This window comes from Macaca mulatta, chromosome 16 (genome assembly GCF_049350105.2).
Source record: "Macaca mulatta isolate MMU2019108-1 chromosome 16, T2T-MMU8v2.0, whole genome shotgun sequence".
In the NCBI taxonomy this organism is placed as follows: Eukaryota; Metazoa; Chordata; class Mammalia; order Primates; family Cercopithecidae; genus Macaca; species Macaca mulatta.
Genome location: NC_133421.1, coordinates 74,929,032 through 74,952,706, shown reverse-complemented (window position 1 = coordinate 74,952,706; position 23,675 = coordinate 74,929,032). Strand labels below are relative to the sequence as shown.

At 47.3% G+C, this 23,675-nt stretch overlaps 1 protein-coding gene across 7 annotated transcripts in view; it reads right to left on the bottom strand.

The window, feature by feature from the left end:
• RGS9 (regulator of G protein signaling 9) overlaps window positions 1-23,675 on the bottom strand; it is a 99,529-nt gene that overhangs the window by 33,199 nt on the left and 42,655 nt on the right. For 3 of the 7 annotated variants that reach the window (XM_028836673.2, XM_028836675.2, XM_028836671.2), the window contains 4 exons: window positions 18,932-19,003; window positions 6,454-6,483; window positions 5,566-5,627; window positions 1,759-1,872 (listed from right to left, as the gene is read on the bottom strand). In XM_028836673.2, coding sequence (XP_028692506.1) covers window positions 1,759-1,872; window positions 5,566-5,627; window positions 6,454-6,483; window positions 18,932-19,003 — 278 coding nt within the window. Of the gene's footprint in view, window positions 1-1,758; window positions 1,873-5,565; window positions 5,628-6,453; window positions 6,484-18,907; window positions 19,004-23,675 lie in introns of all 7 variants that reach the window. The other 4 variants (XM_077972532.1, XM_028836672.2, XM_077972531.1 and 1 more) reach the window with 2 other exon arrangements.

The following is a 23,675-nucleotide window of genomic DNA, read 5'->3' as shown; positions in this document are numbered from 1 at the left end:
GGGCTGCAGAGAAGCACCCCAATAACCAGAGGCCACAGAGGATAAGGGAAGCCACCCCAGAAGACAGCTCTAGAGTCTTTGGCTCTGCAGTTGACCTTAGTAGACAAGGCACCCCCAACTCCAGAGGAGTGGCCTCCTTAACCCGTTGGCTGCCCAGAGCGGGCCACGTGGAATAGGTACCAGTGTTGCTGGAGATGAGAAGCGGGACCCTCCCAGGCCAGGCCTGCTTACCCAGCTGGGTCAGTGTCACCTGTGTGTTCCTCATGGCCTTGGCAGTGTTGACCCAAGCGGTGACCTATACCTGGCACTCCCTCCTTTCCCATCACCCCACCTCCCTCACACACTCAGGCCTGTCCTTTCTCCCCTGTCCTCCTCTCTCTCTCCCTCTAACTTGACCATTACACCCTTCTCTTCTTCCTCCCTCTGTGTGCTGGAACTCTCCTGCGTTTCTGCCTCTGCCCCCTCTTCCAAATAACACATGCGTGCAGGTCCAGTGAGCAAAGACTGTTCAAAACTGACAGACAGAGCCAAAGGGCGAGGGAAAGGGCAGGTTTAGGGCTCTGCCCGCCCAGAACTTAAGTTTACTCTAATTAGATAGCAAACTTGCAAAGCCATACCTATGATTTTTTAATTTTCAAAACCAATCTGTTGTTAAACATAGAGTCACCATTTGACTCAGCAATTCCACTCCTAGATATACACCCGAGAGAAATGAAAACACGCCCATACAAAAACCTGCCCACGAATGTTGATAGCAGCATTCTTCATAATAGCTAAAAGGCAGAAACCACCCACATGTCCATCAGCGGATGAATGGATAAACAAACTCTAGTGCATCCATACCACGAAGATGATTCGACCATAAATGGGAATGAAGTTCTGATCCATGCTACAAGATTCATAAACCTTGAAAACATTATGCTAAGTGAAAAAAGCTCGTCACAAAAGACCCCATAGTCTTTCCTAGATTTCCTAGAAGCACAACACCCAAGAGATGAAATCAATACACAGGTCAACTGACCAGCCTGTCCTCTTTTCCTATATCGATTTGGTGACATATTTATTACTGTCTTCTTATAAACTTGCTCGAATCTAGTAGCCCTTGGGATTGGCAAGTATTTGACAAAATCAGTTCCTCTTCTACTTGTGAAATGAAACATTGTCTGCCATCCAGTCCCTCTGTCATTCCTCCAATTCCAATTGATGCCATTGATAGGAAATGTCCGGATAGACAAATCCGTAAAGATAGAAAGCAGATTCATAGTTGCCTAAGGCTGGAGGGGTCCAAGGTTTCTTTTTTGTGTAATGAACGTGTTTTTTTTTTTTTTTTTTGAGACGGAGTCTCGCTCTGTCGCCCAGGCTGGAGTGCAGTGGCCGGATCTCAGCTCACTGCAAGCTCCGCCTCCCGGGTTCGGGCCATTCTCCTGTCTCAGCCTCCTGAGTAGCTGGGACTACAGGCGCCTGCCACCTCGCCCGGCTAGTTTTTTTGTATTTTTTAGTAGAGACGGGGTTTCACCGTGTTAGCCAGGATGGTCTCGATCTCCTGACCTAGTGATCCGCCCGTCTTGGCCTCCCAAAGTGCTGGAATTACAGGCTTGAGCCACCGCGCCCGGCCATGAACGTGTTTTAACATTGATTGTAGCTCTATGAATATAATAAAAACCATTGAACTGTGTGCTTTGAATGGGTGAATTTTATGGCATGTGAATTGTCACTCAAAAACGGTTTTTTGAAAACACCAATATATAAAATACATACAATTTGGCGTTTAAGTCCCAGAACTGGGTGTCATCGGTGATCCAGGGGTTGCTGGGAAGGCAGCCTGACATGATGGCATCGTTGGATGAGAACTGCTCACTGTATTTCACAATCCTGAAAAGCAAACAGAAAACAATTTCCAAGAAGCTCAACACCCAAGATATGACATCAATACACAGGTCAACTGACCAGTCTCTTTTCCTGTATTGATTTGGTGACATACTTATTACTGTCTTCTTTGAAACTTCCTCAAATAGAATAACCCTAGGGATTGGCAGGTATTTGACAAAATCAGTCCCAATCTTACTTGTGAAATGAAACATTGTCTTCCATCCAGTCCCTCTGTCATTCTTCTGTACCTATTTCTTTCTTTTGTTTTTCTTTCTTCCTTCCTTTTTTTGAGACAGTCAAGCTGGAGTGCAGTGGCACAATCTTGGCTCACTGCAGCCTCCGCCTCCCAGGTTCAAGCAATCCTCACACCTCAGCCTTGTGAGTAGCTGGGGCCACAGACAAGCACCATCATGCCAGGCTAATTTTTTTTTGTACTTTTGGTAGACACGGGGTTTCGCCAAGTTGCTCAGGTTGGTCTCAAACTCCTGGGCTCAAGCGATTCCCCTCAGTCTCCCAAAGTGCTGGGATTACAGGTGTGAGCCCCCACGCCCGGCCTTTCTGTACCTATTTCATTAAAATATGGCCTGTTTCTATTTTATCAATAGGTTTTTAGATTCAAAGCCAACTTGGAGTGTTCAAACTTGTGTCTCTGCACCCATCTTAGAAGCCCAAAGTTGCCATAGACTCCAAGACTCTTGCCATGTTGGGTTCTACCCTTTGTCAGGATAATGCCTGGGTTTGGAAACTTAGGCCCGTTATTTAAACCTGGGGCTTAATTGGCCCAAACACACTATTTGGAGGAAGGGCTAATTCCTTCTCTTCCAGCTATTTGGAAATACATACTATATTATTATTAACTATAGTCATCCTACAGTGCTACAGAACACTGTCTAGCTGTAATTTTGTAACTGTTTTTTTGGGGTTTTTTTTTTTTTTTTTTTTTTTGAGACAGCGTCATGCTCTGTCACTGAGGCTGGAGTGCGGTGATGCAATCATGGCTCACTGCAGCCTTGACCTCTCAGGCTCAAGCCATCCTCCCACCTCAGCCTGATGATGAGATGGGACCATAGGCATGCGCCATCACACCTGGCAATTTTTTTTTTTTTTAATTCTTTGTAGAGATGGAGTCTCACTATGTTGCCCAGGCTGGTCTTCAACTCCTGGACTCGAGCAATCCTCCCACCTCGGCCTCCCAAAGCGCTGGGATTATAGGCATGAGCCACCACTCCCAGCCTAATTTTTTATCCTTTAACAAATAGTTTCCTACCTCCCCTCCCCCCTGCCCTTCCCAGTCTGTAGTAACCTCTGTTCTACTTTATGTACTTTCAAATAGCCAGAAAAGAAGATATTGAATGCTCCCAACACAAACAAATGATAAACCTTTGAGATGATGGATATGCTAATTACCCTGATCCAATCAGTATACACTGTACGTACTGAAACATTACTATGTACCCCTAAACATGTACAATTATGTGTCAATTTTAAAAAACTTTTCTAAAAAAGAGCTAATTCCCTTGAGTTGAGTCAGACCTTCTGAGTTAGTATATCTCCTGCTGTCTGGGTATCGAAAACCTGCTGTGCCTCCTCCCCGTAGTTGGAAAATTGTGTCCACAGTGAATGTGAAATGCACCTGCCCTGAAGTCTTCCCTCAGCCATGAGATTTGGACAGAACCGGATCCACGCCTTAGAGATAAACCACTGGTGCCTTAGCGACAAGCACTGGGTTTGCAATTCTATGCAGAACTCAAGCCCCCTGGCTTCTTCTCTCCCGAGACTCTCTTAGGCCACAATCAGAACTTTTTTTTATGTTTTTTTTTTTTTTTGAGACGGAGTTTGCGCTGTCTCCCAGGCTGGAACGCAGTGGTGCTCTCTCAGCTCACTGCAGCCTCCTCCTCCTGGGTTCAAGTAATTCTTGTGCCTCAGCCTCCTAAGTAGCTGGGACTACAGGCGTACACCACCATGCCCGGCTAATTTTTATCTTTTTAGTAGGGACGGGGTTTCACCATTTTGACTAGGCTGGTCTTGAACTCCTGGCCTCACGTGATCTGCCTGCCTCGGCTTCCCAAAGTGCTGGGATTACAGGCGTACACCACCTCACCCGGCCCAATCCTTTACCAGTGCACACCAGGCCCAGACCTTTACCAGGCGCACACCACCTCACCTGGCCCAGACCTTTGCCAGCGGAGAAGCTGGAGGAAAATAACAAAAACAAACAAAAAAAAAAAAACTGGTTCACAGGTCAAAACACTAATGATGTCAAAATTATGGTAATAAGGTCCGGAGACAAATAAAATTGGAAAGTATGTCTAAGAAATATCCTTGGGTCTCCTTTCATTTTCTTTCTGTTTGGTTTCATGAAACTGGGTTTATGGAACACAGAAGTACATGGTTTTGAGTTTATCATAGAATAATGAGGATTATTATAACCCAAAGTGAGTGCCCCTGAGTACACAGGTGCCCTCCTCAGCTAGGATCAGGGCTCAGTAGCAGCAGAGTCACTGAAATGTGGGTGGGGTCAGGGCATATTTTCTCAGGCAGGTGGCATTTTTGCAAACTGGGGACATAGGAAGACGTAAAAAATTTTTACAAGAGCCCAACCCTTAACCATATTGAAGGAAGGCACTAAACAAAACATAGCATCTTCAGTCCCGATTAGTACCATGACTTGAGTCTTACACAGTTAGAATACATGATTAGTCACATCGTGCCTCCCAGGAATAAGCCAAGTTTATTTTCATGTGTGCAGGAAAATCCCAGAGTTAGCAATGTGCTCCTAAAATAAATTCCGCATTTTAAAGGAATAACTGCTTGCATGTGGGAGGCGGCACTCAGCTCTTTCTTGTCTCCTAGATGATGTCCTATGCGGGGCTGGGTCAAGGTAGCCAGAAAGTTCAACAAATCAAACATAAATGTCCAATTTATCTTAAGGGGATTTTAAATCAAAGATGAACGACGGACATTTAGTAGCACATGGAACCAGTAAACATGACTCACACACCCCTAATGAATTGGAACGGGTAACGATAGGAACCCAGGCTGTCTTGGATCCTCACAGGGTCTTCAGTCCACGGACTTCCAACTCTTTCCAACTTCCCCATCCACACATTAGTGGATTCCAAGAGACATAACAGTCTTTTCTAGAATCTCACCTACCCTTGATTTTGTCTAACCCAAGATGAGACCCGGAGGTTTTTTTTTTTTTTTTTTTTTGAGACAGAGTCTCGCTCTGTCACCCAGGCTGGAGTGCAGTGGCCGGATCTCAGCTCACTGCAAGCTCCGCCTCCCGGGTTTACGCCATTCTCCTGCCTCAGCCTCCCGAGTAGCTGGAACTACAGGCTCCCGCCACCTCGCCCGGCTAGTTTTGTTGTTGTTGTTGTATTTTTTAGTAGAGACGGGGTTTCACCCTGTTAGCCAGGATGGTCTCGATCTCCTGACCTCGTGATCCGCCTGTCTCGGCCTCCCAAAGTGCTGGGATTAAAGGTTTGAGCCACCGCGCCCGGCTGAGACCCGGAGGCTTATTCTGAGAGATGAACTAGGAACTAAGCCCCCAAGAGACTGGTTTTGTCCCTCGCAGTTCTGCTGAATCTTCAGTCCATCAGCCCAGGAACTGTTGAGTTTGCCTTAAAACATAAGTTCTCCTCTTGTCTTACCTATTGGTCAGACTTTAGCAAGATCAACAAATCAGAGACATACCCTCCCAGGGACACGGAAGACTTCACTGTGGACCTCATCAAGGCCTGTTGGTAATACATGATCTGGAAGAGACACAGTTGTCAGAAGGTGTTCAACCCCCCACCCTTCAGTGTCACTACACACAGCCTCCAAACCCAGAAGCCATTTACCCACAGCCGCACCCCATGCCCAAAGCCAGTCCCCTCAGTACCAGTGGGTCAGGCCCACGGTGGACAGATGACCACAGACTTCAAATCAGTGGCCTCCTTCAGCCATTATGTATTAGTCTGGGAAAAAGCATCAGCAGAAAAAAAAAAGTTGTAAGGAGCATTCAACTGAGACACGGGGACAAATACCTGACTTTTCCCTCACGTGCCTCTGGCTCTGACAGAAGCAGAGAGTGGTCCCCACCACAGGTGACATCCTTAAACTTCCTGATTCTGCAGCATTGGCCAAAGCAAGTTATCCCCTCCTCCACCACCTTCTTCCACGTTCAGATAGCTAACCGCACATCCCACCTCAATGCTCAATGCTTCCCAGGACTCTGTCTTGGGCCCCAGACATAAGATTTGCCAGAATAGGCAGTTTGTCACCTTGGGTACATTCTGGCCCTGTAATGATAGGCACAGGGGCCACGCTGGGGATGTAGAGTCTCTGCAGCCTGCAGCATTGGTTCCACAGTCCTCTCTGGCCACCCCTCAGCTCTGTGCCTTGGAGGGGTTTTTCAGACCCAGCCAGAGCTTACAAAAGATGCTTCATCACTCTGTGCCATCCATGAATTTGGAAATAATTGTTTGAACACAGCACATGGTTTTCATTTCATTACCAAGCGCAGAGGGTAAAGCAAAGTACATATAATCTGTCAGAAGATTTAAAACCATTCTTCCCTGGAAGTGGAAGACTAATTACCTCTTTTTTGACAGCAATGACTGTTTGTTTCTGTAAAACAAAGAAACAAAACCATTAAACAGATGTCATGAAATCATTACAGCTCAAACACCCATTTGAAAAATAAAAATCCTTCCCCATGAGAAAAATGCCCATTTTTTGTCTTTCTTAAAAGGTAGGATTTCCCTGTTTCTACTGCCTCCACTCTATTCTATGTAACCCCTGTGGAATAAATACCAACTAAGAGATCTGGCAAGCGAAGGAGCAGAATTTGGCACTGTAACTTTGCTTGCCTAAAGGCCAAGATGAATTAAGGACTAAGTTTGGGATTGGTGCCAATTTAGCATAGTGCCTACAGAATGATCTGTAGAGTGAGAGATAAAGATTCCCATCTGAGATATGGATTAAGAGAAAATGAGGAAGGCCAGGTGTGGTGGCTCAAGCCTGTAATCCCAGCACTTTGGGAAGCCGAGGAGGGAGGATCGCTTGAGCCCAGGAGTTTGAGACTAGCCCGAGCAACATGACAAAACCCCGTCTTTACTAAAAGTACAAAAAATTAGCCAGGCACGGTAGCATGCAACTGCAGTCTCAGCTACTTGGGAGGCTGAGGTGAAAGGGTCGCCTGATCCTGGGAGGTTGAGACTGCAGTGAGCCATGATCATGCCACTGCATTCTAGCCTGAGTAACAGTGCAAGATCTTGTCTCAAAAAAGAAAAAAAAGAGAGAGAGAGAGGAGATAGAAAAACTAGCACAGAGCTTGGGTGTTGGTTTCTTTTGTAACGGGGAGAGCTCTGAAGCAATGGTGAGATGCATTCCTCAAAGAGTCATAACAATTTGACCAATAATATAAGTTGAAAAATAAGGCCGGGCGCGGTGGCTCAAGCCTGTAATCCCAGCACTTTGGGAGGCTGAGACGGGCGGATCACGAGGTCAGGAGATCGAGACCATCCTGGCTAACACAGTGAAACCCCGTCTCTACTAAAAAAAATACAAAAAACTAGCCGGGCGAGGTGGCGGGCGCCTGTAGTCCCAGCTACTCCGGAGGCTGAGGCAGGAGAATGGCGTAAACCCGGGAGGCAGAGCTTGCAGTGAGCTGAATCCGGCCACTGCACTCCAGCCTGGGTGACAGAGCGAGACTCCGTCTCAAAAAAAAAAAAAAAAAAAGAAAAAGAAACCATTGTTACCCAAAATAAAGCACATAATGGAAAGGCTTGAGGCCAGCATGCACTGCGTGCACAGCTCCAAGAGGGGCTTCATGTTCAGGCTCTTAGAAGCTCCTGGAAGCCATTCAGATCTATCTCTGGCTAAAATACATAGATCTGCAGTTGCAGTGGGTTGTGCTTCGTCTGTGCTGCTTTTCTGCTCCACGGAACTCTTGGAGGTTGGGCAAGGTGGTGATCCCAGCCTCAGTTCTCCTGGGTTTGGTTGTGTCCAGGGGCTGGTTGGTACTGACTCTTACACTTCAAGAGGAGCCTCTTTTTTGTTGTTGTTTGTTTGTTTGTTGTTGTTGTTGAGACAGAGTCTCGCTCTGTTGCCAGGCTGGAGTGCAGTGGTATGATCTCAGCTCACTGCAACCTCCACCTTCCGGGTTCAAGTGATTCTCCTGCCTCAGCCTCCCAAGTAGCTGGGCCTACAGGCACGCACCACCACGCCCAGCTAATTTTTGTATTTTTAGTAGAGATGGGGTTTTACCATGTTGGCCAGGATCGTTTCAATCTCTTGACCTCGTGATCTGCCTGCCTTGGCCTCCCAAAGTGTTGGGATTACAGGCGTGAGCCACCTTGCCTGGCCTCACGCAAAGCCTCTTAATTCCTGCCTTGCTAATATCCATGCTGCTTAACACCCCCAAGTCTTCACTTGGAAAAGAGTTGTAAGTCTGAGGAGGCCACTACTTCCTTTGAGCCAGTCAGCAAAATAAACACTGGTTCATGAGCTCATTGAAAAGGAGTAAAGGAGAGTCCAATCCAGACTGTGATATACTCGTCTCTCCTTTCTAACTCAGGCTGGGTTTCATTTTGCTTCCCTGGATTGCTTTTCTATCATTGCTTTTCACAAGAAATCTTTTTTCCTGCATAAGGGATTAGGAAGAGTTATCTCAGAAAGGTAAGGCTCATGTAGTTCTTTATGTTTTAGGCTCTTATACATCCTGACTTGCTCCTTCATAGCACTGATCACCATTTGAATTTTATCCTTATTTGTGTGACTCTTTGTTCAATGTATGAACCAATATGAAGGCACCATTAAGGGCAGGGGGCCATGTCTATCTTCCCTAGCACAATGGCCAACGCAGAGTAGATGCTCTGTAAATATGTAATAAATGATGACTTCATTGTGCTTGGGGGCCTAGAATAATGGGGACATTTTCTAAGCTTAATAGCATTTTTTTCCACTAAAAAATGGAAAGCACTCCCCAAATGATCCAAATGCATTGGCAACCATACTTATTTGATCCCATTCTCCTCCAACATAAGGCACTGTTTTAGAAGATGCACATTTCAGGTAGAAAAGGACCGTGGGGCCAGAGTGGACTTACATTTAAATCTAATACTGTATAATTACTTCCTTCTGTTGGAGCCTTGCTGGAGTGGGTTATTCAGAATAGCATCTACTGGTCTATGCCCTCTGCTCAAAGGGGGAGCTGTACTTTTACATAATGATAACTGCCTAGCAACTACTGTGAAGCAATTTACACTTCTTTGAGCCTTTACAAAGCTTAAGGTAAGGAGATTTTATTATACTCATTTTTAGCTGAGGAAACAAAGCTCCTGAGAGGTAGTAAGTAACCTTCTCAACACCTCCTGGTCAGTAATTGGATGGGCCAGGATTCATATCCAGCTCCCCCCTTTGCAAATCTGAAGAGTGATTGTTGAGAGACACAAACTAGCTGATCCTGTTCACTTTCTCCTCCTAGCCTGCTCTCTTCCCATTCCTTCCTTGCCCTGAAGCTGAGAGTGCTACAGGATGGAATGACTCTGTCCAGTGACTTAATTTAAAATGTAAACATGGCCGGGTACAGTGGTTCAGGCCTGTAACCCCAGCACTTTGGGAAGCTGAGGCAGGCAGATCACCTAAGGTCAGCCTGGCCAACATAGTGAGCTCCCCCATCTCTACTGAAAATACAAAAATTAACCGGGCATGGTGGTGCACACCTGTAATCCTAGTTACTTGGCAGTGGGCGGGGTGGGGTGGGGGTGGGGAGCGTGGTGGTGGAGGCGGGAATGACGCAGGAGAATTGCTTGAACCCAGGAGGTGGAGGCTGCAGTGAGCCGAGATCATGCTACTGCACTCCAGCCTGGGTGATAGAGCGAAACTCCATCTCATAATAAATAAATAAATAAAATGTAAAGCAAAAGTGAATTAGAGCCCTAACACGAGACAAACACAAGTACCAGAAACACTCTGTCCTTAACACTCATGATGGTGAAGACCAGAATCATGCTAGGCCCATACTCAGCAGCCAGTGTCTTAAGCACCTCCAAGGAGTCCAGACCCCAGCATCAAGCTGTCTGCCTGTCGGCCACTGTTCTGCAGCCAGAACCTGGGGGCACAGGGCTCCTGAGTGGACGCACCCTGGCTGCCTGGTGTTCTCTGGGCCCTGCAGGGAGCCGTATTTGCAGGACTTTCTGCCATGCTCATTTCCATTCTGCCTCTAGGGGGTCTTCCTTTGGCCTAATATACTTGCTTCTAGGGCCATTACCTCAGTCTTCAGGGGTTTACAATTTGTATACTCCTGTTCGCTTCATTTGATTTTATTCTCTCCCTAGGGCTCTGCCTCTGCGCTGTAGTTTGCTATTTTGTTTTCTGATTCCCAGAATTACCAGTTACCTTCTGGGAATGGAACTGCAGCCTGCTCTCCATTAACAGGATTTGGTTGAAGGTGAGACTTTCCCACCTCTACCTTGGATTGTCCACATGAATTTTAGCTTGTATTTCTAGCTTTAAAAATAGCTGTCCAGGTTGCGTACGTTGAAGGACAGTGGCTGCGGAATGTGTGGCTTTGGCTAGATTGAAATCATGGCAGGTCCAGAAAATGATGCCCAATCCCAGGCACTAAAATACATTTCAACTTTTAGATGCTCACCAGTAGAATGAGTTGTGTACTGGCCACATATGGAGGCATTGTTTTGATGACCTTTCACTCCAAGTCAAGATCTAAAAAAACTCCAGCTGTGAAAGCAACATAATGGATTCTAAACTGTCTGTGCCTCCTCCATTAAGTTCTCATGCCTGGAGAAGCTCATGTCAACTTGTCATGTGATAATTCAATTTGTACAATAAATTATGAACCTGGAAATATTAGCCGTCCATGGGATCTGCTTCCTCTAGGTTGACATACAGGAATCTCTGCTCTTCTAGGAGTGCGTGCAGGGAGGGAAAATAGTCCTGAACTTCTCTAAAAGGTGAAGAGACAATTTGATTTGGAGGGAGTGGTGGAGAAGAGATTCAGGAAAGAGTATGGATGGTGATACATGCCTGTGGTCCCAGCAACTGCTGGAGGCTGAGGCCAGAGGATTGCTTGAGCCCAGGAGTTTGAGGCGGCAGTGAGCTAGGATGGCACCACTGCACTGGAGCATGGGTGACTGAACAAGACCTTGTCTCAAAAAAGAAAGAAAGAGAGAGAGAGAGAGACAGATAGAAGGAAGGGAGAAAGGGAGGAAGGGAGGAAGGGAAGAAGGGAAGAAGGGAGAAAGGGAGGAAGGGAGGAAGGGAGGAAGGGAGGAAGGGAGGAAGGAAGGAAGGAAGGAAGGAAGGAAGGAAGGAAGGAAGGAAGGAAGGAAGGAGAAAGAAAGAAAGAGAGAGAGAGAAAGAAAGAAGGAAGGAAAGAAGGAAGGAAGGAAAGAAAGAAAGAGAGAGAGAGAAAGAAAGAAAGAAAAAGAAAGAAAGAGAAAGAAAGAAAGAAGGAAAAGAAAAGAAAGGAAAGAGAGAGAGAGGAGGGAGGGAATGAAGGAGGGAAGGAAAGAGAGAAAAAGGAAGGAAGGAAGGAAAGAAGGAAGGAAGGAAAGAAATAGAAGTATATGGGCTTTGGGGGTCAGACAAAGGTTAAAATCCTAGTCCTACCACTTCCTGGCTATGACCTTGGATGAGTTGCTCAGCATCTCAGAGCCTCTAATTTCTCATTTGTAAAAGGAGAATAGAAAAAAAGAGGGACTAAATGAGATAATAGACATAAGGTGCCTGGCACATAACAGAGACCCACACACAGAGCCTACTCATTAGGGCTACTACACCACCACTGAGCACGTGCACGCCACAATTTTAGCCCTCATCGTAAGATACAACGCAGGATTCACAGGCAATATATGGGACCTACTTATGTGAAAAAGATATTCATTACTTATCTGAAATTCAAACATAACTGGGAATCCTGTATTTTTATTTGCTAAGTCTTGCAAAACTACTATCAATATTATTATATCTTAGCCGAAGGCAATAAGAAACATTATGTTAAAGTGAAGTTGTTACAAAAAAAAAGAGTACACACAATTCTAAGCAACTCAAAGAAAACCACCTCATGATAAAATAAGAAATAAGGGGTTTTTTTCCAGCCTGGCATTTACACACAACTTCCCTCCTTTCTCAGCTGCCAGCCCTCCTGGAGCCAAGCCACTTCTTTATGCCTCATCTCAGCGACACACTTTGCTACAGGAGGAAGATTCCACCTAAGGAATCTCTGGATTCTTAGCATTCTAACAACTTCTTATTTTTCCCTTGCAGAGTTGCCCAAATAGGGACACATCTAGACTTGTTGTTTACATAGCTTTGGGCCGGCTGACAGGTGAACCCGGGATGGAGGCTGCAGACAATTATCACAGGGCAGGAGGGGTCAGGCCACCGGCAGGAGTGCAGGAGAGAAATAAGGAAGGACCTTGGGAATGGCTAGCTGGGCAGGTAACTGCAGAGAAACACAGGTGCGGGGCCGAGAAAGCCACGGAGCCAAAGGCAAGATGGGGAGAACCGTGAGGAATCAGGCAGCACTGGCATTGAGAGCAGAGAGAGGATCTAAAGTCAGAAACCGGGAGATCCAGAAACACAAGGGGTTAAGGCAAAGCAGGCAAGAAAAGAGATGGGGCTGGGCGCAGTGGTTCATACCTGTTGTAATCCCAGCACTATGGGAGGCCAAGGCAGGTGGATCACTTGAGCCCAGGAGTTCAAGACCAGCCTGGGCAACATGGTAAAACCCCATCTCTACTAAAAATACAAAAATTAGCCAGTCTTATAATCTAGTCTCAAAATAAATAAATAAAGGCCAGGCATGGTGGCTCACGTCTGTAATCCTAGCACTCTGAGAGGCCAAGGCAGGCGAATCACCCAAGGCCAGGATTTTGAGACCAGCTTGGCCAAAAAGGCAAAACCTTGTCTCTACTAAAAATATAAAAATTAGCCGTGCATGGTGGCACACGTTTGTAATCCCAGCTACTCAGTAGGCTAAGGCACAAAAATCATTTCAGGAGGTGGAGGTTGTGGTGATCCGAAATTGTGCCTCTACACTCCAGCCTGGGCAACAGAGTAAGACTGTCTCAAAATAGATAGGTAGGTAGGTAGGTAGGTAGGTAGGTAGGTAGGTAGATAGGTAGATAGGTAGGTAGATAGATAGATAGATAGATAGATAGATAGATAGATAGATAGATAGATAGATTTTTAAAAAAATTAAGGGGGTGCAGCTGTCTAAGGAGTCTTGGATTCAAGATTGTGATCATGCGAAGTAAATAGCCATCCAGCCAGGTACAACCTCATCTGGTAGAGGTAGAACTGCTTACAATTTACAAGGCTCAATGCAAAACAAAAATGCAGGTTTACTGTTCAGAAAAAAAAAGCGTAAAGAATTCTGAGATGGTAACAGAACATTAAACCAAACAAGGGTTCTTCTGAGGGTGGGGTCTTGGGCGGCTGTACAAGCCCCCTGCCCATGAAGCCGGCCCTAGGTGCAGGACGTAGGCCTTGCCGGATGGAGAGGGGAGCAGTGGTGGTATCAGGGAGGTGCATGAGCTACAGAATTGGAAACACGTAACTGAATCCTGGCTGGGTCACCTTGAGCAAAAGGCTGTGTCTCTCTACTTTGTTTTCTCCACGTGAAAAAGGAAACTGACATTACCTCTGTTAATGGATTTCAGGAAATCCAGAAAAACTTCTAAAAGCCACAATAAAGACATTAGAAAACGTCAGGCAGGATGTGGAGTGGGCTCTGGCGGCCATCAGCTGAGGTTCAGATCCTGGCTTCACAACTTCTCAGCTGTGCGTCCTTGGGGGAGCCAGCCTCTCTCTCGGCCTGCTTTCTCAAATGTGAAACAGAGGCCAATGTGGCCATCTACCTCATAACACAGTAGTGAGTCTTAGCTGAGCCGTGACAATGGGTGACGCACTCAGCTCCGTGCCTGGCACGCAGGGAGCTGTCAGAAAACATTAGCCCCTTCCCTTCCCTCAGCCAGCCATGGTCACACAGAAGCCACAAGAAGAAAGCAGTTTGTCCCCTATTGGTGGGAGCATATGGTGTGGGGAGGGGGTGTTGCTCACTGAGGGCTGCAGGCTGAGCACCTCTGCAGAGCACAGTAGTTTATACTGCCCGGCCGTATTTCTGCCTTTTACCGAAAGATCTGTATACTCGCCAGTGTAGACTGAGGTTCTGAGCAGCTGCTTATTGGAGTAAGCAGAGAGATTGAAAGTGGCATGTAACCCCTCCTTCCACCTCCAACCAGAGGAGAAGTATGAGAAGGTGAAGAGGTAGAAGAGGAAACTGGCTAGGTACAGCACCCTAACATGGAGTCTGAGGTCTACAAGTTCCACAAATTCTCTCTCACAGCATGACAACATTTAGAATAATACCAGCTGTGTGTGGAGAGTCTCTATGTGTTGATTAGCATTCTGGACACTACACATAAGTGATCCCACTTAATCCTCTGAGGAAGGAACTAGCATGCTTCCCCTATTAGAGATGAGGAAACTGAAACTGTGCCTCAAGAAAGAGCTCACCCAAGATCACGTGGACCGGAAGTGGCAGAGTTGGGGCTCAGGCCTATGTCAAGGGTCTCTTCAGCACCCGGCACTGCCCTCATCCCTAAATGATAGCAGTGACCGTGCCATGAGCAGCCCCTGCCCCCATCACCTCCTGGGGGGAGGAGTTGGAGGCTCCATATGCCTCAAGGTATTGGAGCTGAAAGAGGACTCACTTCTAGAGTGTGGTCCCGGCCCCTGGCCAGTCCCTCCCAGCGGCCATCAGCCAGCGGGAGTGGGCCACCCAGGGCCCGAGACACCTGCCAACCTAATGAGCTTCCTCCTTATGGTTGACGGTTACTTCCCTCTATTTGGGGAAAACAGATACATCTTCTCAAGAATTTACTCATTCTCGAAATGCAAATCAAAACCACAATGAGATACCATCTCACACCACTCAGAATGGCTATTATTAAAAAGTCAAAAAATAACAGATGCTGGCAAGGAGAAAAGGGAAGCTTATATGCTGCTGGTGGGAATGAAATTAGTTCAGCCATTGTAGAAAGCAGTGTGATGATTTCTCAAAGAACTTAAGACAGAATTACCATTTGACCCAGCAATCCCATTACTAGGTATACACCCAAAGGAATATAATTCATTCCATCATAAAGACACATGCATGCCTATGTTCACTGCAGCACTATTCACAATAGCAAAGACATGGAACCAACCTAAATGCCCATCACTGGTAGACTGGATAAAGAAAATGTGGTACATATACACTGTGGAATACCATGCAGCCATAAAAAAAAATGAGATCTTGTTCTTTGTAGCAACATGGATGGAGCTAGAAACCATTATCCTAAGCAACCTAAAGCAGGAACAGCAAACCAAATTCCACATGGTCTCACTTACAAGTGGGAGCTAAACATTGAGTACACAAGGACACAAAGAAGGGAACAACAGACATCCAGGCTGGGTGGAGGGTGGGAGGAGGGAGAGGATGGAAAAACTACCTATGAGTACTATGCTTCTTGCCTGAGTGACAAAATAATCTGTACACCAAACCCCTGTGACATGCAATTTACCTGAAATGTAACCCCCGAACCTAAAATAAAAGTTTAAAAAGAAGGATTGATGGCTGGGCGCAGTGGCTCATGCCTGTAATCCCAGCACTTTGGGAGGCCAAGGTGGGTGGATCACCTGAGGTCAGGAGTTCGAGACCAGCCTGGCCAACATGGAGAAACCCTGTCTCTACTAAAAATATGAAAAAATGAGCTGGGCGTGGTGGAACACACCTGTAATCACAGCTACTCTGGAGGCTGAGGCAAGGAATTACTTAAACCCAGAAGGCGGAGGCTGCAGTGAGCCGAGATCGCGCCACTGCAATCCTGCCTGGGTGACAGAGTGGGACTCCGTCTCAAAAAAAAAAGAATAGAAAAGAGGCTGGGTGCGGTGCCTGTAATCCCAACATTTTGGGAGGCCAAAGCGGGTGGATCACGAGGTCAGGAGATTGAGACCATCCTGGCTAACACAGTGAAACCCCGTCTCTACTAAAAATACAAAACAATTAGCCAGGCGTGGTGGTGGGCGCCTGTAGTCCCAGCTACTTGGGAGGCTGAAGCAGGAGAATGGCGTGAACCCGAGAGGCAGAGCTTACAGTGAGCAGAGACTGCGCCACTGCACTCCTGGCTGGGTGACAAGGCAAAACTCTGTCTCAAAAAAAAAAAAAAAAAAAAAAAAGAAAATTAAAAAGGAAGAAGGATTGATTCCTTTTCAAAATGACCTCTCTTCAAACCAGCTCAGGCACCATGAGTTCTCTGAAATGAGACAAAAATCCAAAGCCTCTGCCCTCCCAGGTCTTCATGGAGATGCTTCGTGCTCCTGGCGACCCTCTCCTCTCAGGGCAGATTAACCCAGGAACACAGGGGACTCGCAGACAGTGGGAAATGCTGCAGACAGATAAACCACAGCATGCTGGGGCTGGCTGAGGGGAGGGCTGGAAGGGGCTCTGCATGCATGAGAATTGCAGTTCTTTATTCTTCTTAATACTTTATTCCACAGCAGCCAGAGTGCACGGGAAAAAGATAGCTGGGAAGAGAGAGAGAGAAAGACAGAGAAGATAATGGTAAGCAACAGCGGAGACATGGCCGCTATCACACCCCACCATGGCAAAGGCACCCTCTGTCGCACACCCAGCCTGCCCACTGGGCTCTGGGCTGAGAGTGTTGCCAGTATCCACATCCGCAAGAAATGGGCTCTGAGGGCCAAGGGGCACAAAGATGCCTCCCCAGTAAAGACAGTAATCTGGTCACCCTCCTCGGAAGTCACATCCAGGATGGAGCAGCTCAGCTCCTTAGCTTCCCTCTCACATGGATGAAGTTAAGGTCCTGCCTAACACCCCCAACACACACACACACAGACACACAGCAGAGCAGTATCCTGGCTTGGGTCACGGAGGGGTGCCCCTTGGTTCCCACCCCCTATGTCAGAATGAGTGATGTGCTTTCTGCCTCCACCCTCTCTCTCCTCCCCAGGAAAGAGGTTTCCAGAGCTGCTAGTTAGCCATAAAAAAAAAAAAAAAACCTTCCACCCAGGTTCAGTCTTTTACTCGAGGATTCTGTTTCCATGGCAACCAAGCCTACAAGGCCTCAGCAGTGATCTGTTATCTGACAAGGGGAACACAGGAAAGGCTGCCCCGGGAACAGCGGAGTTAAGGCTGACTGCGCCCCGTGTGTATCAAAGGAAGGGTCTCTCCGGCTTGTGGACAAGAGACCTAATGATTCCCCCGGTGACACTCTCCAGGGAGCAAAAGCAAACACTGTCCCAGAGCTGCCTTGCCAACATTTCTGGCTCCTTTTTCTTTCCCCTCCACTTCCACCCTCCTCCTTCCCCTGCACACCCCTACAGGCCCCCACTCATGCCTTAAGGCTCTGCAGAGCCCTATACATACACCCTAGGCTAAAGAGATGACGACCCTTGCTACCTAAAGACAATGTTTGACAGAAAGCAATGAAACCATCTAAGACCTGTTTAAATGGATCTAGGCCGGTTCATTGGAATCAGTGGTTCTCAGCCAGAGCAATGTTGACTCCCTCCCCAGGGTACACTGGGCAATGTCTGGAGACGTTTTTGACTGTTAGGACTGGGGCTTAGGTGGGCAGGGAGAGGAATGGAGGTACTGACATCTCATGGGCAGAGGCCAGGGATGCTGCTAAACATTCTAAAATGCACAGGACAACTTCACCAAAGAATTATCTATCTGAGCCAGGCACAGTGGCTCACACCTGTAATCTCAGTGCTTTGGGAGGCCAAGGCAAGAGGATTGCTTGAGCCCAGAAGTTCAAGACCAGGCTGGGCAACATTAAAAGGCACTGTCTCTACAGATAATTTTAAAAATTAGCCAAGCATGGTGACATGTGCCCATGGTCCTAGCTACTTGGGCGGCTGAGGCAGGAGGATCGCCTGAGCCCAGGAGGTCAAGGGTGCAGTGAGCTGTGAGCGTGCCACAGAACTGCAGCCTGGGCAACAGAGTGAGACCCTGTCTCAAATGATAAATTAATTAAATAAATAAATAGAAAAAAAAAAAGAATTATCTGGCCCAAAATGTCAATAGGGCCATGGGTTCAACAGCTTATGAACTGTATTTCTCTTTTTTTTTTTTTTTTGAGACAGAGTCTCGCTCTGTCCCCCACGCTGGAGTGCAGTGGCACAGTCTTGGCTCACTGCGAGCTCCGCCTCCCGGGGTCACACCATTCTCCTGCCTCAGCCTCCCGAGTAGCTGGGACTACAGGCGCCCGCCACCACGCCCGGCTAATTTTTTGTATTTTTAGTAGAGACGGGGTTTCACCATGTTAGCCAGGCTGGTCTTGATCTCCTGACCTCGTGATCCGCCCGCCTCGGCCTCCCAAAGTGCTGGGATTACAGGCGTGAGCCACCGTGCCCGGCCTATGAACTGTATTTCTATAAATAAATAAATACTCATAGGACATTGGTTATCCATCATGAAAGATGGCCTATTTGAGGAAAGGGTATTTTTTTTTTTAATGAAACCTGCTTGGAGAATCTTTACAAAGATCCCCCTCCACTGGGATGTGAAAGCAAGTGTTAGATTCCAGGTCCTGTCACGGATTAAGGTTAAATCCAAAGCTGATTCAAGAGTTTTGAGGCTGGGGTCTACACTCTCCTCAGGATCAAGGAACTGGCTGAAAGTGTGTACAGAACGTCTGTCTGTGCATCTTTGAGTGGAATGAGCTCATAACTTTCGTCAGATTTTCAAGGGGGGAAGTGACTCAGAAAAGTTTGAAAACCAGCCATCTAGATCCCATTAGCTCTTCCCTGCACTGTACAGCCTCTGTCTCTCTTCAATCATAATTTCTCCTTACCCAGCACCCTGCCATGGTCCCACTTCTCCTCCAGCCCTGAGTCCACAGAGCCCACAGTCCTCCTCTCTTTGGCAGTCTCAAAGGGGCGATATCGTTGCCCTAACAGACATGAATAGACGTGTGGACACCTTCCCAGCCCCAGAATCCAACCTAGGCCCTACCCAAACTATGCGGCAGAGACATACCTGGTTTACCTTGACTTCATTCGGATTGGTTACTCGGTCCAGGCCGTAGTCCAGCACATTGTCCATTCCAGGCTAAATGGAATAAAAACAACATAAGGATCATTACAGGGAGTCTCTGGTTTCTGGTTAACTGTGGGTCTCAGTTAATCTGCCAATTGTGAGATCCAGCTGAGAAGAACTTGTGGCCTAGCCCACAGGAAGTTCTGAGTGGGTGTAAACCCTCCAGGTGAGCTGTTGAGCTTCATGAGGGCTGTTCTGTCTCCCAATGTCCCCAGCACCTAACATAGTGAGACGGAAGGATGGATGGAGAGAAGAATGGGTAGATGGGTGGGTAGGTGGATGGAAAAATGGACAGGTGGTTGGCATCCCCAGCACCATAGAGGGATGCATGGATGAGTGGATGGATGAACAGGTAAATGGGTGGCAGGTAGATGGTGGATGGGTGGATGAGTAAATGGATGAATGGATGGATGGATGGATGGCCAGACAGATGAATGGCATTCTCAGCACCAGAGTGGGATGGGTGGCAAGAAGGAGGGAAGGAGAGAGGGATGGGTGGATGGATGGATGGATTAATAGGTAAATGGGTGGTAGGTAGATGGTGGGTGGGTAAATAAATGGATGGATGGATGGATGGGTGGATGTACGGATGGATGGACAGACAGATGAATGGCATCCCCAGCACCATAGTGAGATGGATGAATGGAGGGATGGAAGGATGGATGGAGGATGGATGGATGGATGGGTGGATGGACAAACAAATGAATGGCATCCCCAGCACCATAGTGAGATGGATGGATGGAGGGATGGAATGGTGTATGAATGGATGGAGGGAGGGAAGAAGGGATGGATGGATGGATGGATGGATAAATGGGTGGTAGGTGGATGGTGAGTGGATGGGTGAAGAGATGAATGGATGGACAGATGGATGGATGGATGGATGCATAGACAGACAGATGAATGGCAAACTCAGCACCATAATGGGATGGATAGACAGAGGGACAGATGCATGGATGAATGGGTAAATCGGTGGTAGATGGATGGTGAATGGATGAGTGAAGAGATGGATGGATAGATGGATGGATGGATGGATGGATGGATGGATGGGTGGATGGATGTCAAACTCAGCACCATAGTGGGATGGATACATGGAGGGATGAATGGATGAAGGGAGGGAGAGATGGATGGATGGATGGATGGATAGATGGATGGATGGATGGATGGTTGAATGAGTAGATGGATGGATGAGTGAGTGGACATATGGATGGGTAACATGCAGGCTCCAGAAGAGTTCACTGAGACTAATACATGGGCCTCCTGACTCTTCCCACAGTGCTTCCCCACACTCTGTGGTTTCGTCTTGGGCTAGGTGGGAAAAGAGAAGTGACAGAGCAGTGCTTTGGGAGAGTCCAGGCTTGTCAGGCACCTCTGGGTGCCACTCCTGGTTCTGCCACTTCCCAGCTATGCAGAAGAGCTTGGAAAACACTCCTTGTCTCAGCACTCACTAACCTCTCTAAGAAACAGAGAAGAAGCCTCCTACGTGGTAGGTTCTTGTGAAGATTTAACAAGATAGGGTGTGAAGCTCTCAACAGAAGGTAGCTATTGCTGAAGAAGGGGTTGTAGTCATTTTAAGATTATGTATGTAAAAGAACGGCCCAAAACTGGGACTATAATCTCTGTTAGCTCCCTTTTCCAGCAGGTAACCCAACTCTCCAGAAAATCTTACTTGATCTCTCTCAACTCCTTGACTCTTTGAGGCCAATAATTTGGGTCTTTCACTTCCCTTGATGCAGGTGTGATGCCAGGCATCCACCCATTGCTCAGCCCACGTGACCAACCAGGCTGGCTACACTGAAGCAGAGAGTTTAGAAGCAACTGGGCTTTCTTGCCATCAGATTCAGCCTCATCCATGGGATCAGACTGGGTTTTAGCTCAGACGTAAGACTTCCAGATAAAATGTAGGAAGTCCAGTTAATTTAAGATAAATGGCAAATAATTTCTGCCCCAATATTTTGATGCTTATTATATGTTTATACTAAATATACAAAACACATTTACGTAAAAATTATTTGTTGTTTATCTGAAATTCAAATTCAATCAAATTTCCTGTATTTTATTTGCTAGCAACCTAGCTCATTAGGCTACCATGGAGGCAAATATGTGCAGACAAGACGACACAAGGAAGAGAAAGGAGAAGGCAATAGAAAGTGGGTGGGGAGGAGGACAGGGAAAGGGAACAGCCATCCTTACCCTAGTTGTTACAAGTGGATCTTGATCAGCAAATATCTATGGGGTACTTCCTATGTGCCGGACATTGTGCTGAGCCCTGTGGAGCCCATGGTGAGTGTGCCCCGAGACCACTGCTCCCCAGCAGGCATATTGAGGCACTCCCAGTCTCAAGGGGGAGGTAGCCACTCAGCAATTAATCACACAAAGGATAAATTACAGTCGAGACAGGTGTCTTGAAGGCATAACACCATGGGATCTAACCTCACATGGCAGGGGCTCAGCAAAGTCAGTGTCTTTGCCAAAAAGGGTTCTAGGAGTTGCCCCCTGAATCTGTTATGGAGAAATCCCCCTGCATAACTGAAGACAGACTTCATACACCCACTTTGGCACGTTCACACACTCTCACACTCACACACACCCACACACTCTCATACATACATACTCATACTCACACATGCTCACATACATACATGCCCTGACACACCGGCACACTTACACACACGCATGCTCACATACATGCACATACCTACGCATATTCCCACATGTACATATGCACACCCACATATGCTGACATACATGCATGACCTGACACACATATACACACATTAATATGGTTTGACTCTGTGTCCCCACCCAAATATCATCTTGAATTGTAATCTCCATAATCCCCAGGGATTGAGGGAGAGACCTGGTGGGAGGTGATTGGATTATAGGCGTGGTATCCCCCATGCTGTTCTCATGATAGTGAGTTCTCATGAGATCTGATGGTTTTATAAGTGTCTGACAGTCCCTCTTTCACATACTCGCTCTCTCTCGCCTGCCACCATGTCAGACGTGCCTTTCCCCCTTCCACCGTGATTGTAAGTTTCCTAAGACTTCCCCAGTCATGCAGAACTGAGTCAATTAAACCTTTTTCCTTTATAAATTACCCAGTCTTGAGTATTTCTTTATAGCACTATGAGAATGAACACACAAAAACATGCTCAAATACATGCACACACGTATGCATGCTCACACATGCACACATTCACACACACTCACACATATGTGCACACTGACACATACATACATGTTTACATGCATGCACACACCTAGGCACACTCTCACACATACATATGCACACTCACACTCACATACATGCTCACTTACATGCACACATCTACACACACTCTCACACATACATACACATGCTCACATACATTCACACCTTGACACGCCAACACACAGACACACATACATCCTCACATACATGCACACATGTACACACACTCGCACGCATACATTCGCACACTCTCACTCACATACATGCCGACCCAGACACACTGACATGCACTCACACACATACACACACACACAGCCTGTGCCCATGACGCCCTACAACCACTGTCTGGCTGCTCCTCCACAGGTGCTCACTGCCTCAGTGACTTCAATGTGGTCACCTGCTCAAGTCTTGAATTCGTTATCTAGTTCTTTCCTTCCAACGTGCCCCAGGCTCTGACATAAATTTGGTTGCCCCAGTGCTCAACAGTGCACTGCATAACTGAGATAGACTCCTCTGTGCCCTCAGCTGCCCAGACCAGATGGCCTTAGACTCTCAGATCCGCAGCCACCCACTGAGCTTCATGATTCTGCCAGTCTGTCCAGTTCTAGCCCCAACCTGGCTCTCCACGCCTCCCCTACAGAACAGCCAGGCACAGTCCTCTGGCCGCTGCTGCCTTGGCTCTTGAGCCTCTGTGGGCAGCAGCCCTTGAGTCTCAGTCGTTCCCAATCAAGCCGTGGTCCTTTTCCAGTTCCCTGCCCTTGAAACTCATGAGGGCGCTGCCTTTCTGCCTCTGCTGGTTTCAGAGACCCCCAGGCTCCTTTCATTCATCCATTTCTTCATTCATCAGGTAGTGTAAAGTCTTTGATCCACTGTGATCATCACCAGAGCACTGCTGACGCAGTTTCTGGCACATAACAGGGTGTTCAGATGAAGATAACCAGGACTGACTGTTAGCACCCAGGAAGTAAGGGCAGCCAATGCATCCTGCGGTGTGCTGCCCGCAGATAAGGAGGCAGCAGGCGCTTTCTGCCCTGGTGCCTCACACAGGAAGCCTTCAGAGACCTGCAAGCTCCCCTCCTTCATCCTGAGGAACTGTGAACACCAGGGTGTGACCCTGCCACCGCCAACAACATCCCTTGGGTGTAAGCCGAAGAGGCAATTTGCTCAATGCCTCATCGTTCAGGTCAGGAAAGGAGCTCCTGTACTCGTGACAACTGCTGGTGAGGAGGCGACGTTCCCAGGAACCCACATACAGAGGAGGGCCAGCGTGGGAGCTGATGGTCACTTCTCGGTGGCACTCCACCGTGTCCCCCCACCCCTCCTTCTCTCAGCTTCACTCTCTTCCCAAAAGTATCAGACTCTTCTGATGCATGGAATAGAAAACAAATAATAAATAAAACACTAACTCGTTTTCTAAACAAAATAAGACAGGGGAAAGAAATAGAGATGAGGCCAGGCGTGGTAGCTCATGCC